This window comes from Tasmannia lanceolata, unplaced genomic scaffold (genome assembly GCF_043159265.1).
Source record: "Tasmannia lanceolata isolate RefF3 unplaced genomic scaffold, GAP_Taslan_0.1 ptg000003l, whole genome shotgun sequence".
Taxonomy (NCBI): domain Eukaryota; kingdom Viridiplantae; phylum Streptophyta; class Magnoliopsida; order Canellales; family Winteraceae; genus Tasmannia; species Tasmannia lanceolata.
This window is the reverse complement of record NW_027518680.1, coordinates 17,680,239-17,701,352: the sequence shown is the minus strand read 5'-3', so window position 1 is coordinate 17,701,352 and position 21,114 is coordinate 17,680,239. Positions and strand designations below refer to the sequence as shown.

At 36.5% G+C, this 21,114-nt stretch overlaps 2 protein-coding genes across 7 annotated transcripts; one reads left to right on the top strand and one right to left on the bottom strand.

Moving 5' to 3' along the window:
• Nucleotides 1–1,670: 1,670 nt before the first annotated feature.
• LOC143861670 (uncharacterized) lies at nt 1,671–2,231 on the bottom strand. Its single transcript, XM_077372557.1, has one exon. It carries the CDS (start codon nt 2,179–2,181, stop codon nt 1,771–1,773), a length of 411 nt encoding a protein of 136 aa, XP_077228672.1. The 5' UTR covers nt 2,182–2,231; the 3' UTR covers nt 1,671–1,770.
• Nucleotides 2,232–5,152: 2,921 nt separating this feature from the next.
• LOC143853074 (casein kinase 1-like protein 3) lies at nt 5,153–20,897 on the top strand. 6 transcript variants are annotated; one of them, XR_013237010.1, is made up of 17 exons: nt 5,153–5,457; nt 5,581–5,621; nt 6,782–6,851; nt 6,957–7,105; nt 7,604–7,699; nt 7,849–7,919; nt 9,163–9,224; nt 9,307–9,370; nt 9,681–9,765; nt 9,870–9,996; nt 10,812–10,894; nt 11,007–11,064; nt 12,256–12,371; nt 16,959–17,159; nt 17,296–17,410; nt 17,790–17,823; nt 20,609–20,897. XR_013237010.1 is itself a non-coding variant. In XM_077362800.1 (15 exons), the coding sequence occupies exons 1-14, from the start codon at nt 5,382–5,384 to the stop codon at nt 17,154–17,156; spliced, it is 1,296 nt and encodes a 431-aa protein (XP_077218915.1). In that variant the 5' UTR covers nt 5,153–5,381; the 3' UTR covers nt 17,157–17,159; nt 17,296–17,638. The 6 variants fall into 6 exon arrangements, 1 of the variants encoding a protein (XP_077218915.1); XR_013237008.1 differs by having other exon boundaries at nt 18,823–20,897; XR_013237007.1 differs by having other exon boundaries at nt 18,412–20,897.
• The last annotated feature ends 217 nt before the right edge of the window (nt 20,898–21,114 follow it).

Sequence of the window (21,114 nt, the reverse complement as noted above, 5' to 3'; positions counted from 1 at the left end):
AGATGATGGATGCTGATGACTTCTCTTTATGCCATCTTACAACATTGAAATTGCCTGCAATGCACCACTAAGGACCTGGTATACCTGATCTAAGGGTAGAAAGCTTATCTTATAGCTATTTCCTCTTGTTATCATTACCATGAGCATACGTAGATAACATTAGACAGGAGAACAAGCGGAAAGTCAAGTAAGCCGATACCAAGTGACTACCCTGTAGATTTGGCTTTAAAAAGTCGACAAAAGAGTTCCATAATAACCAAATGCCCCTAGATAAACTGCAGGATGGGATCATAGCCGCTCCATAATTCTCCCAAATATAGTTAATAAACTCAAGGATAGCAAACTCCAATTAGTTCCAGATATGGATATCTCATTGCTATTCAATTCTTTTTATCTCCATGATTACTATTGGCTGTTATCAAGTGAAAAAAAAGAAGCTTTGAAGAAGATAGACTGAAGTAGAGCAAATTCTCGATTATCGAACAATTTTCTTTTTATTTTTTGCTAGGTTAGCTGACATCAGCCCACAACCTCATAATTCCAGGGCAAAGCCTTCCAACCAAGTATGGGCTCAAGCCAATCATTGGACGATTGAAGGAAGTGGCACTTAATGTAATCAATATCACATCCAAATGGAAGAATAAACTGATCAAAGAAGCAACATGCATAGAAGAACTATGGAAGATCGCTGACCACACTATGGATGCATATGAACAAAGGGTGGAGGAATTGATGGAAATAGGGGTTTATTTAGATCCAATAGAATGGATTCATAGGGTTGAGAAATTTTTAAGGTATCAAGGAACCCCTACAGATCAGGTGTTATTGGATTCTTTCGATTTAGAAGGTGAGGTCAATTAATGGTTTTGGTGACATGAGGAGACTTAAGACTATCTCCAGTGTGATGTCGGACGCTAGTAGAGGGCTATTCCCACTAGGATTCCAGTACTAGTTTGTCTTCTATTTTAGCAGAAAGTTTCTTGTAGTTGGTTTTCTTTTTTGCTAGGAAATTTACAAATTTTAGGATTCTATTTCTAGTCTTCATTATTTCTAGTCTTCATTAATAATTGTAGGGAATGATTGAGTTTCAAAGGATGAGCTACATAAGTGTAGTCAATTTTCATTCAAACGGATGAATGCTGTTTGCTGCATCAACCAAATGAGTGTTGTTAAACAACACCAATAGATAAAAAAAACTCAGATAATGGATTGCAAACTCGAACCAGATTACAAGCTGATTAAATTGATTATTTTTAAAGACAAAAATCAAATAAAATAGAAGGAACATAAATCAGACAATATGCTACAAACTAGAGCAGGAACGTAAGTCGGGCAAATCTCTCAATTCAAGAGACAAAATAACAGGATGAACTAGCACACATCAGATATACCGTCAAACAGAAATGCACAATGCAAACTTACAATAGAACAGAACAAATTAAATAAAATCCAACCAAAAAAAATACTGAGATTGGGTGATACGCAACTCACCCATCTTAGCAACAAAACCAGTGATAAAAATAAACCAGTAATTTAGATGAAAAACTTTAGAACACAATCAGATTCTCAATCTAACCATCATGACAAGAAAAAAAAAACAGCCCAAATTTACAAATCAGAATTCGAATATAAGCCTACCAAAACCCATAAATTAATACAAACACAACATGAGACAAAAATAAAATATCAAATCAGATAACAAACATCAAACCCAAAACAGGTACAAAATTTCTAATCAAACTATATAAAATTCTACAACCACCCATATCCTCACAAAATACAAATCCAAACCCCCAAAACAATAAGAAAAGTACCCAACAAAGCAAACCCAACACGCGTTTCTTCACCTAGAATCATGGCTGAGACTGCAGTGGCCGCGAATGTGGTGGCATTGGTCACAGGAACGGCCAGAGAAATGGGGGCATCGTGTAAAATAGAGAAAAAAGTAGCAGAGGCTGAGAGATTTATGAGAAAAGGTATGGAGTATTGCCAAATTAAGAGGAGATTTACCCAATTCTTGATATGCCCTAGAAGTTTCTGATGGATTGGAAGACTTTGGAGGTGGGATTTTGATGTACGAGATTGGAGTTCTTTATCCCATAAAAGTGCACCCCGGCGCATTATAGCGTTTGTCACACCCCAAACTAGACCTATGGCGATCATCTTCTCTACATCGCCCATCTTTTGTCCTTCTTCTTCTTAATTAACTAGAGAAAACCTCTTTGTTTTTTGTTCTGTTTTGGGATTTTAAAGAGAGAGCAGCAGAGAAATGACTAAAATGCCCTTGAATTAGTTATTATTTTCTTCAACCAGTTCAGCGCGTCCTGCCAAATCGGAAAGTGAACTTGATGGGGGCATCAGTATAAATGACGCATGGTTACCTATATTTACGAAACTAACCTTCAACCTATATTGTGATTCAAACCGTTATTCGGTGTGTTATTCAGGGGCCATTTGGATACGCCGATTTTAAATTCAGGATTTTAGTTTGAAAACAGTGTAAATAGGGGTTCATGATCCCGTTTCTTAGATTTTAAGTGAGAAATTCAGGTTTTAAAAATCTCTCCTACATCCTGAGAACTTCTAAAACCTGAAAATATGGAAGGATCTGCTACTCTCTTGCTGTCGGCAAGAAAGGCGAGAAGTCAAAAAATGAGTCAAAACGACGGTTGGTCCGTTTCTTCTCGTATCTCTTAACTACAATTTTGAAGAAATCTTGGATTCTAAAATCCGCGTATCCAAATGACCCCAGTGTATTGACTCACTTCATACGAAACGAAACTATATGTACTGTACGAATGACATTATAGGATGATCCAAACTGTTCAATTTTTGGGCGATAACGTAAATAGCTTGGGACCAAAAATCGTTTCCATAGGATGATCCTAACCCTCGGACCTACATAGAGATGGCACATTATGTAAACCTCTATAGATCAAAGGGTTAGGATCACCTTATGAAAATGATTTTTCCGTCAATACGTATTTATGTTTGGCTCAACTAAATAACGGTTTGGATCATCTTATGAAATGGCCAGCGGTCATTTTTGAAAATTTCAGGACAATATCATATAAATCCTCCCAAAATACAAACGGCTACCTAGAGATTTTCTAGGATATCTGACCGTGCAAACCCATGTTTTTGAAAAAGTACATTACTGCAAGAATTATGTTCGCTGCTCCTGCACCTCGTACTTCCTCTCGAGAGGGTAAGGAATAAGGATTACCTTGTGACTTACCAAATTGGAGATTTTATATGATGAATAGCCGTGTGAACCATTATTTTTCATAAAATACCGTACGACCCACTTCATAAGATGATACAAACTGTTCATTTGTAGGGACACAACGTAATTAGGTTGTACCCCAAAAAATAAAATCATTTTCATAGGATGATCCTAACCTTCTGATCTATACAGAAGGTTAGGATTAGGGGTGGACATGGTTCGGTTCGGTTCGGTTCGGTTCTGGGCTAAACCCATAACCGAACCATATATAATCGGTTCCCTGAAATTGGAACCAGAACTGAACCATATATGTATGGAACCGAACCGATCGGTTCGGTTCGGTTCTGGGTTTACCCAACCTTCACCAATGGCCCTGTAACCCCTATTTAGTGTTTAGTAGATGTCCATTCTGCTAAACATCTACATGTGTCATGCGACAAGGCGCAAACCATAGTAACAGTAATAGTAGTGGGCTAGTAACAGCCTGGGTGATATTTATTGTTTTTTGTCGTCATTTTACATTTGATTAAGGCATGAAAAAGCAGAAAATGAACGGTTTGGATATTCCTATGAAGTGGGCCGTACATTACTTTTTTGAAAATACTAGCTTTTAGGGCCACACCCCACACCCTATAAAATCTCGTGGAAATGATATTTCCATCCCCTGCATGAATTAAAACTTATAAGGGGGTGAATTAAAATGGGCGTGGGGTGATTTCTATATGGTGAGGGTCGGTTCTCGGTTCGGTTTTCGGTTCCGGAATCCCAAACCCAGAACCGAACCGAATTTGCACCGGTTCCCGGATTTCGGAACCGGAACCGAACCATATAAAAATGGAACCGAACCGAACCATATGTGCCGGTTCGGTTCGGTTCCTCGGTTTCGAACCGGAACCATGTCCACCCCTAGTTAGGATCATCTTAATGAAGATGGTTTTTGGGGCACAACCTATTTACGCTGTCTCCATACAAATGAACGGTTTGTATCATCTTATGAAGTGGGGCGTACGGTACTTTTGGAAAAATAATGGTTTATACAGCCATTCATTGTATATATATTTTTTTGTTGGTATGTGAGCTGGGCTCGACCTCCTACCTCTAGGTTTAAAGACAATGCCATTCATCTTATAAATCTCACCAAATTGATGCTATAGATCATGGAGGGGGTCGTACCGTCTTTATGAAAAAATACGAGTTTACACGGCCTCACATCATTTAAAATCTCTCTAGCTCCCTAGTAGACTTGGCAAAAAGTGATCTAGACCTGCGAATCCATCTGGCCCGCCCGTAATTTATGGGTCCGGGTCACTAAATTAGTGACCCGTTTAAATTTGACCCAGCCTGTATGGGTCCCGTCAAAACTGGGCTGGGTCGGGTGGACCCGTGGGTGCCTGTAAAAACCCAAATAAATGAGATTTTATATGGTGTGAGCCCTTATAGTCCCATATTATTCAAAAAGTACTGCACGGATCACATCATAAGATGATCTAAACCGTCCATGTGATGGAACACAACATAAGTAAGTTGTGCCGCAAAAATCATTTCAAAGGATCATCCTAGCCTTCCGATGTATAAAGGTTTCCATAAATAAATAATATGCAATTCCTCCATAGATAAGAGGGCTAAGATCATCTTATGGAAATGAGTTTTTGGACACAACCTATTTATGTTATGGCCTATCACATGGATGGTTTGGATCATCCAATTATAGTGCGGGAATAAAAACAGCAAAAAAAAGAAAAAAAAACCGGGTGACCCGTGGATCCACCAGGCGCAATTCTACGCGGCCCACCGGACCCGTACGGATTGGGTGGGCCCGGCCCACATGTTTGCCAGGTCTACTTCCTAGTCTCTCTCTCTCTCGGTTCTTTATCAGGGGGTTAATTTCGTCATTCAACTCTGCCCAAAAAAACACAAAATTACCGAAAATACCCCAGGAGTTTCTCACTCTTTTCACGATTTTTCCTCACTCCAAAGTACAAATACCCGATAGTCTCTTCACCCGTTTCTCATCCTGTATAAAAATTCTTCCTTTGTCTCTTCTTTTGACTCCTTCTATTCCAATCCTCTGCCCTAGAGCTCTTTCTATTCCTCAAGAAAATTTTACAAAACCCTAGCTCTTCATGCTCTGATAAATTTGAGTAAGATCTAGGTCATGGAGAGGATCATCGGCCAGAAATATAAGCTAGGCCGCAAGATCGGTAGCGGATCCTTCGGAGAAATCTATCTCGGTGAGTTTTTCCTTCTCTGCAATTTTTTTTCTTAGTTTTTTGGTTCTCTGTAATTTTTTTCTTTCTTCAGCTCATGATCTTGAGCTTTTGACATCTGACTTGCTTGTATTTTTGTCCATATAGGTACGCATATCGACACGTATGAGATCGTTGCGGTGAAGATTGTAAGTTGTTCAGATGGATCGAATCGTTTTGATCTTATTTATGTGTTATTGTAATTTGTTTATCTCCTACTTGTTAGAATTTGAAATGGATAATTCTTGAGTTGATTATCTTGTGCTGTTGCTGAGAAAAACATTTGTTTTTTGTTTCTTTTGTTTTTGGTAGTGAGAATTTTTTATCTTTTAATTTTTAACTTTGAGTGTGATGCTGCATGATGAATTCATTGTTATGTGCTAATTTTTTTGATCGGTGATTCGTTTTGAATCATTTTGATCGTTGAATTTGCTGCAAAACCTTGACTTTTCCAGTTAGGGTTTATCAATAATTTGCTCTCAATGTGAATTAATGCATGTATAGTTGAAAAACAGCACGAGAATTTCTTCTTCTTCTATTTTTCTAATCGAACTGGTTACAGCACAAGATTTTTATCTCCATGTTTCTTTTTATTCTAGGGAGGGGGGGGGGGGGGGGGTGATTTTTCACCCCACCCTTTAGGATGATGCGCTGCCCCCCTCTCCTTCCCCTTTTAACGTGATTTGACATCAAAAAGCGTTAAAGCTGCCCACAATTCATGTTAAAAGGGGGCGCATCATCCTACTGGGGGACGGTGAAAAAATAATCTCCCGTATTCAATTAGAGAATAAAACTTTAGATGTAGGGCCTGTTTGGAATTTTGGATTGTGAGAAAAACATTTCTAACGGAAAATGTTTTTGTGGAAATTTTTTTTACACAATTTATAATGAAATGATATGATTATGGTTAATTTAGATGGATATTATTGTCAATTGAAGGTCCAGATACATAAAATTGAATAAGTTTGGTTCAAATTATCTATTTTTTATGTGTAAATAACGTAGATATTTTTACAAATATTTTTCCTTTCCAAACTTTTTCCAGTAAATTCCCGCAATCCAAACAGGGCATTAGACAAAATCATTCTCTTGTATTTCCTTCTGCCTGCCGTGACTCTTTTCATTGAGCAAATATGTTTACGCTTCTTAGTGGACACATGTCAAATGGGCATTAAGAACGAAAGTCTCAGCTTATTGTTTTGTTGCTTTATGATATTGTTCTCTACAACGTCATATTATTGTAAGGATGCCGGGAAGTTCAGGAAAACAGGCCATTGACAATGGGTCATCTTACTTTGTTGGTTTACAGGAAAACAGTAAGACAAAACACCCACAATTGCTCTATGAGGCCAAGCTATATAATATTCTTCAAGGAGGAAGTATGTATAAAGTATTGTGCCTCATTTTGTTTCACTTTAAGTGTTTTTTTTTTGCCTTTTCACGTTCTGGTTTTAATGGCCTTTTAAAACTCATTATGTTTTTAGGTGGTATTCCCAACACCAAATGGTGTGGGGTAGATGGGGAGGACAATGTCCTTGTGCTTGACTTGCTGGGACCTAGTCTTGAAGATCTGTTTGCCTATTGCGGAAGGAAGTTTTCTTTGAAGACGGTGTTAATGTTGGCTGATCAGATGGTAAACAAAATTTCCTACTGTGATTGATATATTACACAAGCCGCTGTTTGGCTGAATCACATGCATGTTATTGCTGTTGCTTTGACGTTAAAAGGCCATGACAATTTAGTTTGAAAGCCAAGAGCTTTCATCTTTATTCTGTTTTATGGACTAATATTTGTTTTATTTTTTTTACTTCGAATCTCCTGCCGCTATCTGTGTAATTCTGATTCTTCTTTCAAATGAATGTTATTATGCCATGTGCTAAGAAATTACATGTAAGATGGGCGGTGATGTTTATAAATTAAGCATTATAACAACAGAACTCAGTTACCATCCCATATAGAAACCAACATTTTACCGCAACTGTTTCTGTTGGTGCTTCTGAGATTACAATTTACATTTCTCCGTACAAGACAACCTGCACTTTTTTTTTGCATTGATTTAGAATGTATCTCTTAACTCCACTGCTACTCGGCAATGAGATATCAAACTGGACAACTTTCATTATGCTTCCAGATGACAAGAATAGAGTATGTCCACTCGAAAGGGTTCTTGCACAGAGATATCAAACCAGACAACTTTCTAATGGGTCTTGGTCGCAAAGCAAACCAGGTAATGATAATCATGAGCTCATTTTTATTTCACCATTCAAAATAAAAATAAAAATATGACGTCATTTTTATTTTACCAGGAGTTTACTGTATTGGTAGTTGGTACTATGTTTGATTCTTCCTTTGTCTTGTATGTACGAACTTCTCCAGGTCTACATCATCGATTTTGGACTGGCAAAAAGATATCGGGATTCTACCACCAATCGTCATATTCCTTACAGGTATTGTTTCTATTTCTCATGGTAAGATTGTGGCTGCGAGGATCCCTTTTCCTTTACAATCTGATATATCTAGTCGTAATTTAGCTTGAATAGTGATCTAAAATTAAACATCTTCTGTCCATTATTGGTGGCTTACGTAATGTTCATGCTTGGAAGTTCATGATCTGAATATGCTCTTAGCTGTGGGAGTTAGATATACATTTCTTTTATTTTGATTGGATTTTTTTGTCAATGAGAAGATGCACTATCAAGGTTTTCAATTTCGGTTTTGGTATTGATTTCGGTCGCCACAGAGAAGGAATCATTTCGATTTCAGGTGGAAATTTCAGTGGAAATCCTATAAAATCCTAAAATGTATGGAAAGTGGAAACATACGCAAATGATAGAATTTTAAGATGTAACTTCAGGAAATACTAGGTTAAGCACAAATACACACTTTGGAATCATCGCATACCGAAGACAACTATTCATACTGGTTTAATAACATCGAGCGCTTGGTGACATGCGCTATCATGCATTTATGATAATTCAGTACAGACCACATTTCACATGAGATTCATATAAATATTTTGACATAATATATGCACCATTTGTATGTTGCTTTCAAGCAATGCTTAGAAGATTGTACATGATAAGGACTCGCCCAAGGAAAAATTGGGATGACTTAAGAGTGTCTTTGACTCGGGTAGTTTTGAACAAGTTTAGACTCTGGTGGCTTTGAACAAGTTTCTATTGACTTGGTGTGGCTAAGACTGGTCGATGCAGACAAGTCAATGATTGTCCTGGTCTGTTTATAGATGTTGCTTTCAAGAATACATCCATGCCTTGGTTGGTTGGCCACTGAGCTTGTATAGCTTCAGCTTGTTATCTATCTATTTTATGACTATTTTGAATCAAAAGAAGAACAAGTTCACAAATTTTGATGCAATTCTTTTTTTTCAATATGTGTCTAGTTAATCAATTCTTCATGTACGACTAAGTCTTTTCTAACTTTGAACCTCAATCCAGTAATTGTTTAAATTTTTCTACTGTTAAAATCTTCTTTATGAATCACGTGTTTGACTGATCAATGCTTATGGATTCTGTCTTAGTGTTTGACTTAAAATTTTAGTAGTCTGTATATTATTGAAAAAATAAGATGTATTATTGTGCCTTGGGGTCTTAGATCTTAATACCAAGGCCATAAACTGACTTCTCTGTTCTCTTATTATTCTGATTTTACTTTTATAACTATCTCATGCAGGGAGAACAAAAATTTAACAGGTACTGCACGTTATGCCAGTTGCAACACTCATCTAGGCATTGGTGAGTAAAAAGTCACTTGTTGATTTATTTAAATTTGAAGTTATGCAATGCATTATAGCTCATTCTGGTTACTTATCTTTAGAACAAAGCCGGCGGGATGACTTGGAATCTCTTGGCTACCTTCTCTTGTATTTTCTGAGAGGAAGGTATGCTTTTTCCCTTCATTCTTTTTATTGTGTGGTTGATTAAAAGATGCTCTTTTTTTCATCATAAAAAAAAGCTGCTCTTTTTTTTATTTTTAACATGTGATGGTTAAAATTTGTTTTGTTTCTCATAGCAATTTCATGTCTTCTTTGCACTTATAGTTTTATTATTGCGTGCATGCTTCATTTGTGCCCTTTTAGGCTTGAACATGGCACATATTCTCTGAGAATTAATTTTGTGCTCCTGTTAAGCATTTGTTCCTTGATTTCACTGCTATGTTCATTTAACTGATATGTATATTACTGCATGTAGCCTTCCATGGCAGGGTTTAAAAGCTGCTACAAAGAAGCAAAAATATGATAAGATATGTGAAAAGAAGTTGGCAACTCCTATTGAAGTATGTAACTTCCACTGATATATGTACCTCATAATCCTTTTTTATCGTAAATTTGTAAATTGTAATGAGTGGCTTGACTCTGACAATGCGATCGTTTTCTAAAGGTTTTATGCAAGTCTCATCCGGTAGAGTTTGCATCATACTTCCACTACTGCCACTCTTTGACATTTGATCAGCGTCCTGATTATGGATTCTTGAAGCGCCTGTTTCGTGACTTGTTTACTCGTGAAGGTAGTATGACTCGACAGAGTTTTCATTCTTACATCATCTTAAATTATGTTTGTTGTTTATTGAAACGCCAGTTCTTATCACCCGTATATTCTTCGTGGGTAAGGCTGACCATAGTGTTCTCCAATATTTTTTTTAACAGTCAGCTCTCCAATATTGTTATTTTGTCATAATTCTTTTTTTTTTTTTGAATGATAACATAATTCTTTATTACGGCTTAATTTTATCTTTACTCATGATTTCTGATACAACAAAGTCTTCAAACCTTGCTTAATTTCAGAGCAGATATTTTTTTGAGTATCATTGTTGGTCTTTCCTTATTACATTGTCTTTTGTTCTTGACTGCCTTGGATCCGGCTTTGTGGTTTTACATGTTTTCTGCTTGTTATTTTTCTGTTTGGTTTGTAACTCTTAACTGAGTGAGATTTTAAGCTGGACTGGAGAGCTGTTATCAAGCTTGTTCTGACTTGGGATGGACTATTATCCAGCAAACTTTTGCTCATTTTAAGGGCTATTTATCTCTCAAAATTTACTGGGATTAAAATGAACCATGAACCACCCATATCAGACTTCCATCAACATTGGTAATCATCAGCTGGCTTCCTGGAATTTCATGAAGATACAGTATAATATCATTGTTGAAAAATGGATTACTACAGATTTCTATGTCACATTTTCCCCCTATTATGGTTTAGTATCAGGATTTTCTCAATGCGAAATTCATGAGCCAAACTGAATATGTGCAGTTTGCAATAAATATGTTCCATCATTGTATGTTTGGTCCTTACTTTTTACATTTTCTTCCCCATGAATTACAGGATACGAATTTGATTACATATTTGACTGGACCATCTTAAAATATCAGCAAGCCCAAAGGGCAAAGACTCAGCCTCGATATTCTGTTTGTATTCTACCCAAAACTTACTCAACTACAATTTTTTTGCATTCTCGCGATTAATAGATACCATTTCCTTTTCATATGTGCTGATGAGACTTGATGCCTTAATTTGCAGCCAGTGTCTGGAGGTACTAGTAGCCGAGCAATGCCAATGGATGTTGACAAGCATCAAGGTAACATCTAATTGCTTGCACGCTGTGTGTTCAAAATTATTCTGAGCGTTCAATTCTAATTTGGAAGTGAACAAGGCATCCTTGTTGTAGTATGACTAGCATTTAGCACAAGGCAACTGGAAGTGTCTTGTGTCTGGCCTAGTCCTTAACTATTTGCTTCTAAAGATGTTGAAAACAAATTTGTAATTCGACTTGTGGAATTCTGTAAAAGTTATTTTTCCAATGCTTATGTGGTCATTATCAAGTAAATTAATGTAGTTCGTATAGCTTACTAAACGGGCTTCTATACTGTTTACGATATATGAATAACAATCTATATTTATAATTGGGGAAGTGATATTTACGCCCCTTTTGATCACCAGGGACACCCAACGCCAGTGTACGGGGCAATCAAACCCTCTGGATTTTTCTGACTTCAAGTACATGAGCCCCCCTTTAGTCATTGATACACTAGCGCTGGGTGTCCCTAGTGATCAAAAGGGGCGTAAATATCACTTCCCTATAATTGTGTATACATGTCAAGTTTTCTATATGGTGAAGTTCTGTACGTGGGCCTCACAATTTTTCCATAATGTGGGCCTCACAATTTTTTTGACACTCCATGTACGATGTATACACACACAAACATGTGGGCCTCACAAACATGTGTGTGTGTGTGTGTGTGTGTGTGTGTGGCATTATTGAAATACAAAGGGCTGATGTGTAGTATGTTCGGTGGCTCTTTCAGACAAGGACTTCGTCTTTTTATTTTGTGATTTTTGATCCTTTATAAGCAAATTGCAGATTTTTTTTTTTGATGAGTAGAATGCAAAATTCTTGAGATGTGGTTTTCTGATGTCTATCTGGTCATTATCTAGTGGTAGTAAATTAATGAAGTTCCACTATCTTACTGAAGAAGCTTTTATACTGTTTGTGTTATTGGAAAACCGAGGCTATGTTTTGGTGGCTCTGTCAATCAAGGAATTCCTTTCTTGTACTATCTGATTTTTTTTGGCTTACAAGTACAACTTCATGTTGGCATTCACTTCATTGCTTGTTCGCTTGTTTGCAATTACTCCTCAAAAAAATGACCACCACCACTACTAATTAATAGTCACTTCTTGGAAATAACGTTCTGTTAAGACTTGATTGAGCGCTAAGTACATGATTCTGGTCACCTACTCCAATATAATGAATTTTTTCTTAATTCAGATGGGACCACAGATTGCATAGTATCATCTAATGCTGCTCGCCCTGGAGTTCGCATGCAATTCAAATCAGCAGCTGATAACAATTTTACTGCTGACAATCCTCCTGGGGAGAAGGCTGTAAGTGTTTTAAAGATGTTATTTAATTTATCCCATTTATAACATTCCATATCTGACAAGAAGTGAACATGTTCTTGCTTGTCACTTCTCGTATATTTCCCAACATTGCAGCGGCTACACAACAACTCATCTATTGATCTTACTTAACATGAAATTTCAAATAATCTGTTTGATCTATTATGCATCAGGAGCATAGTGATGTTTTTGAAATGTTTCTTTTGTTTTAATGCCAAATAATGAAAAATAAAATAAAATAGAAGAATCCAAGTCACTGATATTAACATTTGTCTCAGTGGTTTTTTGTTATTAGTGTACCTTTTCAGGTATTTTATAGACTCATCTACCCACTTGGCTGGTTATGTCTAGCTTATCGTAACAGAAACTTTCAGTTATCTTGCTAGCCTATGCTGGTTAGATGTTTTCTTTGGGGTAATACATGTTCGTGCGTTACAAAAGAGCCGTAAAAAGAAAAGGGAGGTGGAGAGAATTTGTTAGAAATTTTTAGATGCATTATTTACAAGTATGCCATTATATACATCATTTTGGATGGGACCCATCCTAAAGACATAACACCTTAACAACTTTAGTATTGGGCCCTATTCTTGCAATGCTCGCCATCATCCTGAAAATAGATATAGCTTGTCATAGATCTTTTGAAACTGATTGTTTCCTAACACCCTAATGAATAAATCGACAAGTTATTCTCCCAGACCTAACATAAGGAGTAACCACCTCTTTGCATTACCAGATAAAGAGACAATCAACTCAATATATTTGGTCCTCTCATTATAAACAGGATTGCTTGTGATGTAGATATTAGTCTAATTATCACAATACACAGTCATAGGCCTTGTAACTTTAAAACCATCTCTTGTAAAACAGACTTGACCTTCATCATCTCACAGGCTATATGACCCATGACTTTATTTTGCTTCTACACCTGATTTGGCCATTCTTACTTCATGTTACTAAATTTCCACCGAAAAGCATAAAATATCCCGAAGTAAACACTCTATTAGATTGATCTCAAACAATTCTAATCCGGAAAAACCCATTAACTCCAACCAATCAGGAGACCTTTTCTTCAAACCTTTACATGGAGCTTCCTTATGATATCTTATGATTTTGCACACTGCGTCCCAATGTGGCTGTCGTAGCAAATGCATAAACTAACTAACTACCCCAGCACCAATCTTAAGTTCTGGCCGAGCCACGGTCAAATAACTTGACGCTCCAATCTACCTTCTCTACCTCCCTGGACAATTCCATCGTTCACCTTGTCTAGTATCAATCTTCACATTTGGGTTCATCGGAGTGTCAATAAGCCAAACTCTAACAAGTTAGTCACATACTTTCGATAAGACAAACTAATACCGCACTTCAGACAGGCTACTTATAAAAGTGTCCTTAAATCAGCAACCCCACTTGTATCACTTCCATGAACAATGATATCATCTACATAAATAACTAAAATAATTGTGTCTGTCTGGTGCCACCGCAGCCGCAAAGAAAGCTTCACGAAAAAGACTCATCTGAATAGGCTTGTTTAAACCCATAATCAACACCTATGAAGCACAGGTACGGGTACGGGGTGCGGGTACGACACGACACGGGTACGTGATTTTCCAAAAAAACCGGGTGCGGGTATGTTTGGGTACGCCGAATATAATAATATATTTTAATATTTTATTATATATTTATAAAAAAAAAAATAAAAATTGGAGAGCAATCAAATAACAATAACATCGCCAAAATGGAAAATTCTAATATTACTCTTCATTTCATAAGTGATTAAGTTCCATATTTCATTACATGAGGCATCAATACATCATTCATTTGAAAAAAAGTCTGTCGCCAGTGTGTTGACCAGTGCCTGACAGGATGAATAGTTTTTAGAGACCAAATTATGAGATTTTTTGTACTGGACTTTTGGGATTGAATAATGTTTTGACATGATAGATTTTATGAATTTTTAAAATTTGAAAAATACTCCACCGTTTCGAAGTTAAAATTTTCACCCGACCCTTTTTCTGCGAATTTTGTACTAGAACAGGAGAGTTGACTTTTTTTCCTTTTAGATTTGGGTCTTGAAACTATTTTTAATAAATCCAAATAGGGGGTATTCCATTATTTACATGTAAATCTTAAGTAAATGTTACTTAAATGGTTTACATGTAAATACTAAGTACAGGAAAGGACAGAGAAGAAGCAGGAGGGTTTACAAACCAGATAAGATAAGCAGGGCGTGTCGGACCCAGCAAAAGAAAAATGATTTTTATTTCTTTAATTATGGGGGTGCGTACCCGGGACGTACCCAGGGCGTACCCGAACGTACCCGCACCCCATACGTGTCGGGTACGGGTACGGCAGGCCCGAGAGAGTACCCGTGCTTCCTAGATCAACACTGCCTACTGAATTTGTCAAACCACCTCTAGGTTACTGCTTTAGCCCATAAATGGCTTTAATCAACTTGTAGACTTTATTCGACTCCCCCATAGCAACATAACTAGGAGGTTGTTCCATATACTCCACTTTTGCATATCACCATCGAGAAAAGCATTCTTGATATCAAGTTGATAAAGGGGCCAATTTCCTGCATCCAGCAATGAAGATAATGACTTGAATAGAGTTAATTCTAGCGCTGTAGAGATTTCTCAAAATTGTCTACACCAACTGTTAGCGTGTAACCTTTTGACAATAGACGAGACTTCAATCAGTCCATAGTCCCCATTTGGATGATACTCAATATTGCATACCCTTCTGCACCCAACTTTCTATTTATCAGGAGGAAGCATAGCTAACTCTCATGTATCATTTTGGATTAGAGGATCCATCTCCTCATCCATAGAAAGTTTTCAAAGGGTTATCTAAAGGTGAAAGTAATATTCAGAGACAAATCTTCTTTATGGTTGTCTGGTAGGCATCTAGTATTTTCAAGTTACGAGGTATTCAACGTCTTCCTGCTATAGTTTATGCAAGGAGATCAAGCAGAGCAACATGCACTTTGAGAGTCCTTGATGTTTTCTTTTTACAGGTCATGGAAGGAGATGTTGAAGAGCAACTTTCAATCTGAGAGTCCTTGAACTAGATGGATCCCTCCCTCGCATAGATGGCTGAAGTTGAACTTTGATGGCTGGAGTGTTGGCAACTCTGGACCACCATGCATTGGGAGGCTACTGAGAAATGGGGCTAGTGACTTTCTATTGGCTTACTGGGGGAGTCGGGACCTATAAATGAGTGAATGACATCAACTTCAAACAGCACGAGTGTTGGCAACTCTGGCTCACCATGCATTAGGACGCGAATTAGAAATGAGGCTAATGAAGTTCTCTGGGCTTACTTGGGGATAGGTAACTATAAGGAAGGACTGAAGGATTCTAACAACATGGAAGCTCTTCATGGGACCAAGCTGGTAGACCTAGCTCAGATATACCAAATCATCATCAAGGGAAATTCCCTCAATGTAGTCCAATGACTGAGAGACAGGATCTCTTTCCTATGGAAGGATAACAGCCATCAAATCATCCCACTTTAATCTTCATGTATATTATGTCACTTTTCAAGATCCCTTGGAAAGTGGTGATCTTGAATTAGCCCATCGCTATTCGTGCAACCTTCTTACTTATGGTATTGAATGTCAAATATGCATTTGATATTCAACCAATGATTAAGGAGGCTATGGAGATATGGCATGCGCTAGGTTTTGATTAAGGGAGCTACGGTATTGAATGCCAAAATTGCATTTGATTAAGGACGCAAGTGACATTCAATCACGCCTCCTTAATCAAATGCACATTCTCAACTTTAAGAGAGTTTTTTTGCGCAAATTTTCCAAAGGCTTGCCTAGCTGGCGAATTGGATGATCATAGTCATCCATTTCCACCTCCCTTTCCTTCTTTGTGATGAGTTATGAATATGGTATTTGCTTCATTGTTTGTATGTTCCCTTGTAAATTCACTTAAAATCTTCTTTCCAACCATCTTGCCCCCCCACTTCATTAGCTTAAATTTCCATCCCATCTTGATTTGGTCTCCAATTCCACCTTCTTTGTGTAAAGTTTCTCAAACTAATTTACTATAGCTCCTTTATGTCATCCTTATCGTCAGTGTCTCACCCGCCTTGATGCCTCCTAGCTTTGACCATATAGTGAAAAAAGTCCATGTTTATATCTCTACTGAGCAATGTGGCCCTTGATTGTTTTGCCTCTGGCATATGACGTTTTTTTCAAGAGTTCATCTTTTGTACATTTCAATTCAGATGACATATGGTCTTGTTGCATGTATAAATGGAACGATGCTCCAACTACTTAATTTTTAGTTCATAATGATATTTGGGGATGTCAAGATAGATTTATTTTCTTTCGACGATGTACATGGAAAGATGCTCCGAGTACTTAATTTCTAGTTCCATTATGATACTCAGGAACGACAAGATGGATTAATTTTCAAGTTTATTTCATAAAATTCTTTCTGACTCAACTTTTTATTGTTACAGAAAGTTGGGACTCTTGCAGAGAAAGTTCCTATTGAATTGATTTTTAAGTTTATTGCATAGAATTTTAGCTGACTTGACTTTTTATTGTTACAGAAAGTCAGGACTGTTGCAGAGAAAGTTCCCATTCCATCCACTTCCTTTGCTCTTGGGGGTACCTCAAAAAGAAATGCTGTAAGCACAAAACCAACGTTGCCAACTGAAGCGTCGCAATTTGGTCATGGACTGGGAAACAGTGTTGGTCCTTCAAACAATTGGATTTCATCATTACAACGCAATTCGTCTGCCAAATGATTGGTATGCTTTATGGCTTCCTTTGCACATTTATTCTTCATTCTGCTTTGCCATTACATTTATCTGTACTATGTTGGCTTTAAGTATATGATTTTAAGGATTTTGTTTTAGTTTAAGAACAAATTTTTTGGTTCCTCAGGAATGAGTCTGGACAAATACTTCAGAAGGCAATTACAGAGGCTGCGAAAGTGTACATAATTATCGTTGCTCGAGTCACTTTCTGGATGTCAGCATGCACTGTATTTTTATTTAAGGTGACTACAGATACATTGGGTGATGTTAAAACTCAGTCTACTCAGAGCTTTGTTGCTATTGCGTTATTGTTCCTGTAGATAACTTATACTAGTCACTTGTTTTGTGGTTCCATTTAGCATGGATGATATGTTAAGTGTTTTCTTCCATTCTTCTGTTAATAGATTATAAAGTTTCCATTGTACTATATGTGTATTCCTTATGATTCAGGATGGAAAATTTTTTGTGTATGATTTCTCCTTTGTTTTATTCTTTTGATCAAGTTTCAAACTCATGTATCTTCCCCTCAGTTTTAACATTAGGTGCTCAACTCCGTCAGGATCTGAATTAAACGCAGTAGTCTAGTGTTTTCAGGTGACAATCTTTTCTTCTTTCTTACAGGAAACTTTCCTCGGGTACCAATACATAATTTCATGTAAGTTAACTATTATTTTGATGAAGGCTTTAGTTCATTTTATCTGACTTTCTTCATTTGGGTAGTAATATTTCATCCATATATCTCATCTGCACATGTTTCTGGATAAATCTGTGGATCTCAGAGTTTCAGATTATGCAGAGCTAACTAAGTTAGCTCATGGTTCATGTTGTGTGGCATGGAATATATAAGTTGTCTGGATATGAATGTTGCCTTCTTTGATTAGTCATTGCAGGTTATGTGTGTGTAATGATGATTTAGGTTTTAGATGGTTAGACTGAGATAGGAGAGTGGGGATTTCTGCTAAAATCTCTTTCATGAACGTCTGTTCTTGTTTGTTTCTATTGGAAAGTACAAAATCCAAATGCAGTTCATCATCTTTAGACCCATCCTTTTCTCCATAAAGGTTCCAATCTCATCTCTTTGTAATGTAGGTTTGTAATTTTAAGAAATAAAGTAAAATTAATTGGTTATGAGTTATGTAGGTAAGTAATTTTGAAGAAAAAAGTAGGATTAAATGGTTATGAGTTTTACCATTAAAAAACAAATGGTTATGAGTTTTGAATGGACTTTGTTTCTACTTTGTAGTAGCAATGAGTTGGCGACTCAGCAGCACTAAGGTTCGTCAGGTTACCAAAACTTATTGTTACTTGGTTATTGTCTTCGTTCTTTCTGTCTGCTTTCTCACTTGGCCATCTTTGGCATTTATACCTTGAAGAATCATAGTTTCTCAATTTTGTCATTTATTCCGAGCTAAACTCAGCTTGCTTTAATTTGAGATTAAGATGTTAGCTAATTTATGTAGCTTTACTAGTTTAGCCATAATTTTCCATTGCTTCAAAACTTAATCTGTTAAAGCTAATAAATGAGGGGATCTAATGCAACATGCCAACATCTGTAGTTAACCATATGAATCTTGTATGGTAGTATTGTAGTCATTAACATATAACTAAGCAGTATCTTTATTTTTTATTTACCATTTTGTCATATCTTATGTAGGAAGGAGGTTAAGTAGTAACTCTGCATATGTACGAAGAGTCTTATTACAAAGAAATATAACATGGGGTAAATACGTGGAAAACAATTTACTTTGCATGCACCTAACTTGTACAAGGACATGGTGTGCCACTCATAGAGCCATCAAAAATCCCCAGTCACCAGTAGGCCCATACTGTTTCATGAACGGGGTTCACTCATAGAAACCACAACATCAACAAGAAATGTCTTTTTTGGTCTCTGTCATAGTGGTTTTAATTTGAAAACAGACTGTGTCTTGGTTACTCTACGTCAGCATATAGCATTCTTCTAGTTCATATTAGATATGATCATATCAAATGTTTGATTGTAAGTTAAGTGGGATGTGAAATAGCATTTATAAATAGGTCAGTGGAAACAGGAAATAGAAAGATGAAATATAACTTTCTCAAGTAGCCATGTTGGCGTGATGTGTGCATCAAACACGACAATTTATACAAGATTATTATCTTTTTACTTTGCTTTATAAATTGCATCAGGTTGACAATTTTATACTAGTATCCTTCTCAGGTAGCTTTGTAAATTGCAGCAGCTTTCTCCAGTTACATCCTCACACTTACAAATTTTTGTAAATATAATATCTGGATACACGGAAGGTGAAATAAAATGATTTAAATGCCCCTGTAGATGTGTGTCCGATATGGCAACTTAATGTAGGATTGTAGGTGGAATGCCACTGTTACGTGGCTTTGTTATATTGCCGCACTAGTTTTTCTGGTTATATAGCGTAGTCTATCAGGGTTCATTTGTTCCTAAAAGAAGCATTTATTTTTATTATAATATAACTATGTCGTGAGGAATTTATTTCTGCTTCTGACTTACTACTTTCCAATATCTGGTAATCTCCTACACAAATTCCCGGGTCCACAACATATCACTGAATATCCTCGCTCTTCAACTTTTAAAAATGTGTGGTTATGTTCTTGTTACTTTATGCTTGATTGTACCTCTTAGAATAAGTTGATCTGTTACACGGTTTTTTCTAAATGGGTATAGTATCGACACTTCTAGATCACTTTTATGAGTTTTTTCTGTTTTTATATGCATACTACTAAGAAAACTTTATAATCACCGCATGTTTTGATTTTTATCCATCCTAATAGTAAGATTTTATATGGAAATAAAAATATTATATTTACTTGAGCTATTAAAATTATACAATATATTACTTGTAACGATATTAGTTTGTAAAAAAACAAAATTTGAGAATTTATTAAAATATTTTGGCGAATATGCGAATCTTTCCTTTTGATGTTTGCCAAATCCGACACTCAATAGCCCACACTCATACCTGTACTGATGCAATTTTTTTTCCTTTAACTGTTTAACCACAATAAAGAGGGGGATTTCTGTACTATCCTTTCATAACATAAATTTCTTGTTATTTATATCATCTATTTCTCTTTTACAATATTTTCAAAACTTTTCTACATTGGAATTGCTCTATGAGCAACTTGTAAAAAAACCACTTCCTTTTTCTGGTTTCGCAACTTGGTCGAAATGGGGTTCTTAGTGCTTAAACAATTCTTTCTTGTCTTACTCAACTTTTCTACATAGACTCCTACCTTGAAATCTCTTGATTCTTAGGCATCTGAGGTTGTACAATATCTGATTTTCTTCTTATTGTTGCTCTTCTTATCATGTCCTCTTTCTGCCCCCTTTGTAACCATCAATCAATACTTCTGTAACTTTGCCGAGTAATAATTTGTTTTGATGGATATTGTTATTTTGTTAAATACAAATGATACAGGTTTCTCTTAATTTCATAATGAGGATTGTTAACCTTAGAAACTTATGGATCCTCATCCTTGCTATCTGAGCCAATCCCCCATGACTCAGAAATTTATGAAGGGTGTGAGCCGTGGTGAGGTTCTTCTTTAATTTCGTTACTTAAGAGGTAAGAGTTTCCTGCCAACGTTTGTTATTGATCCCAAAAAATGTGATTGAGCTGGGAACTGCTCTAACCAATTGTTGTTTTCTCACGGATATGATTTATTATTTACCAAAAATATATTGAAATGTTGATTTTCGCTTTTCAATACTTATGCATGTTTTCCCTGCATATGAAAATTTGCAGGGATTTTCCGTGAGACTGTAGCCAGGCTTTTGTGTTCAGTGAAAGAAATTTTGATGTTACTTGAATGCTGGCGCCTTTGTCCTTAATACTGAGGGTGTAGAATGAGGCCACCAACCTTGATATATTGAACACTTTGGACTTCTCTAGCGAAAAACACACAAATTTGTGTATAGTTTTGT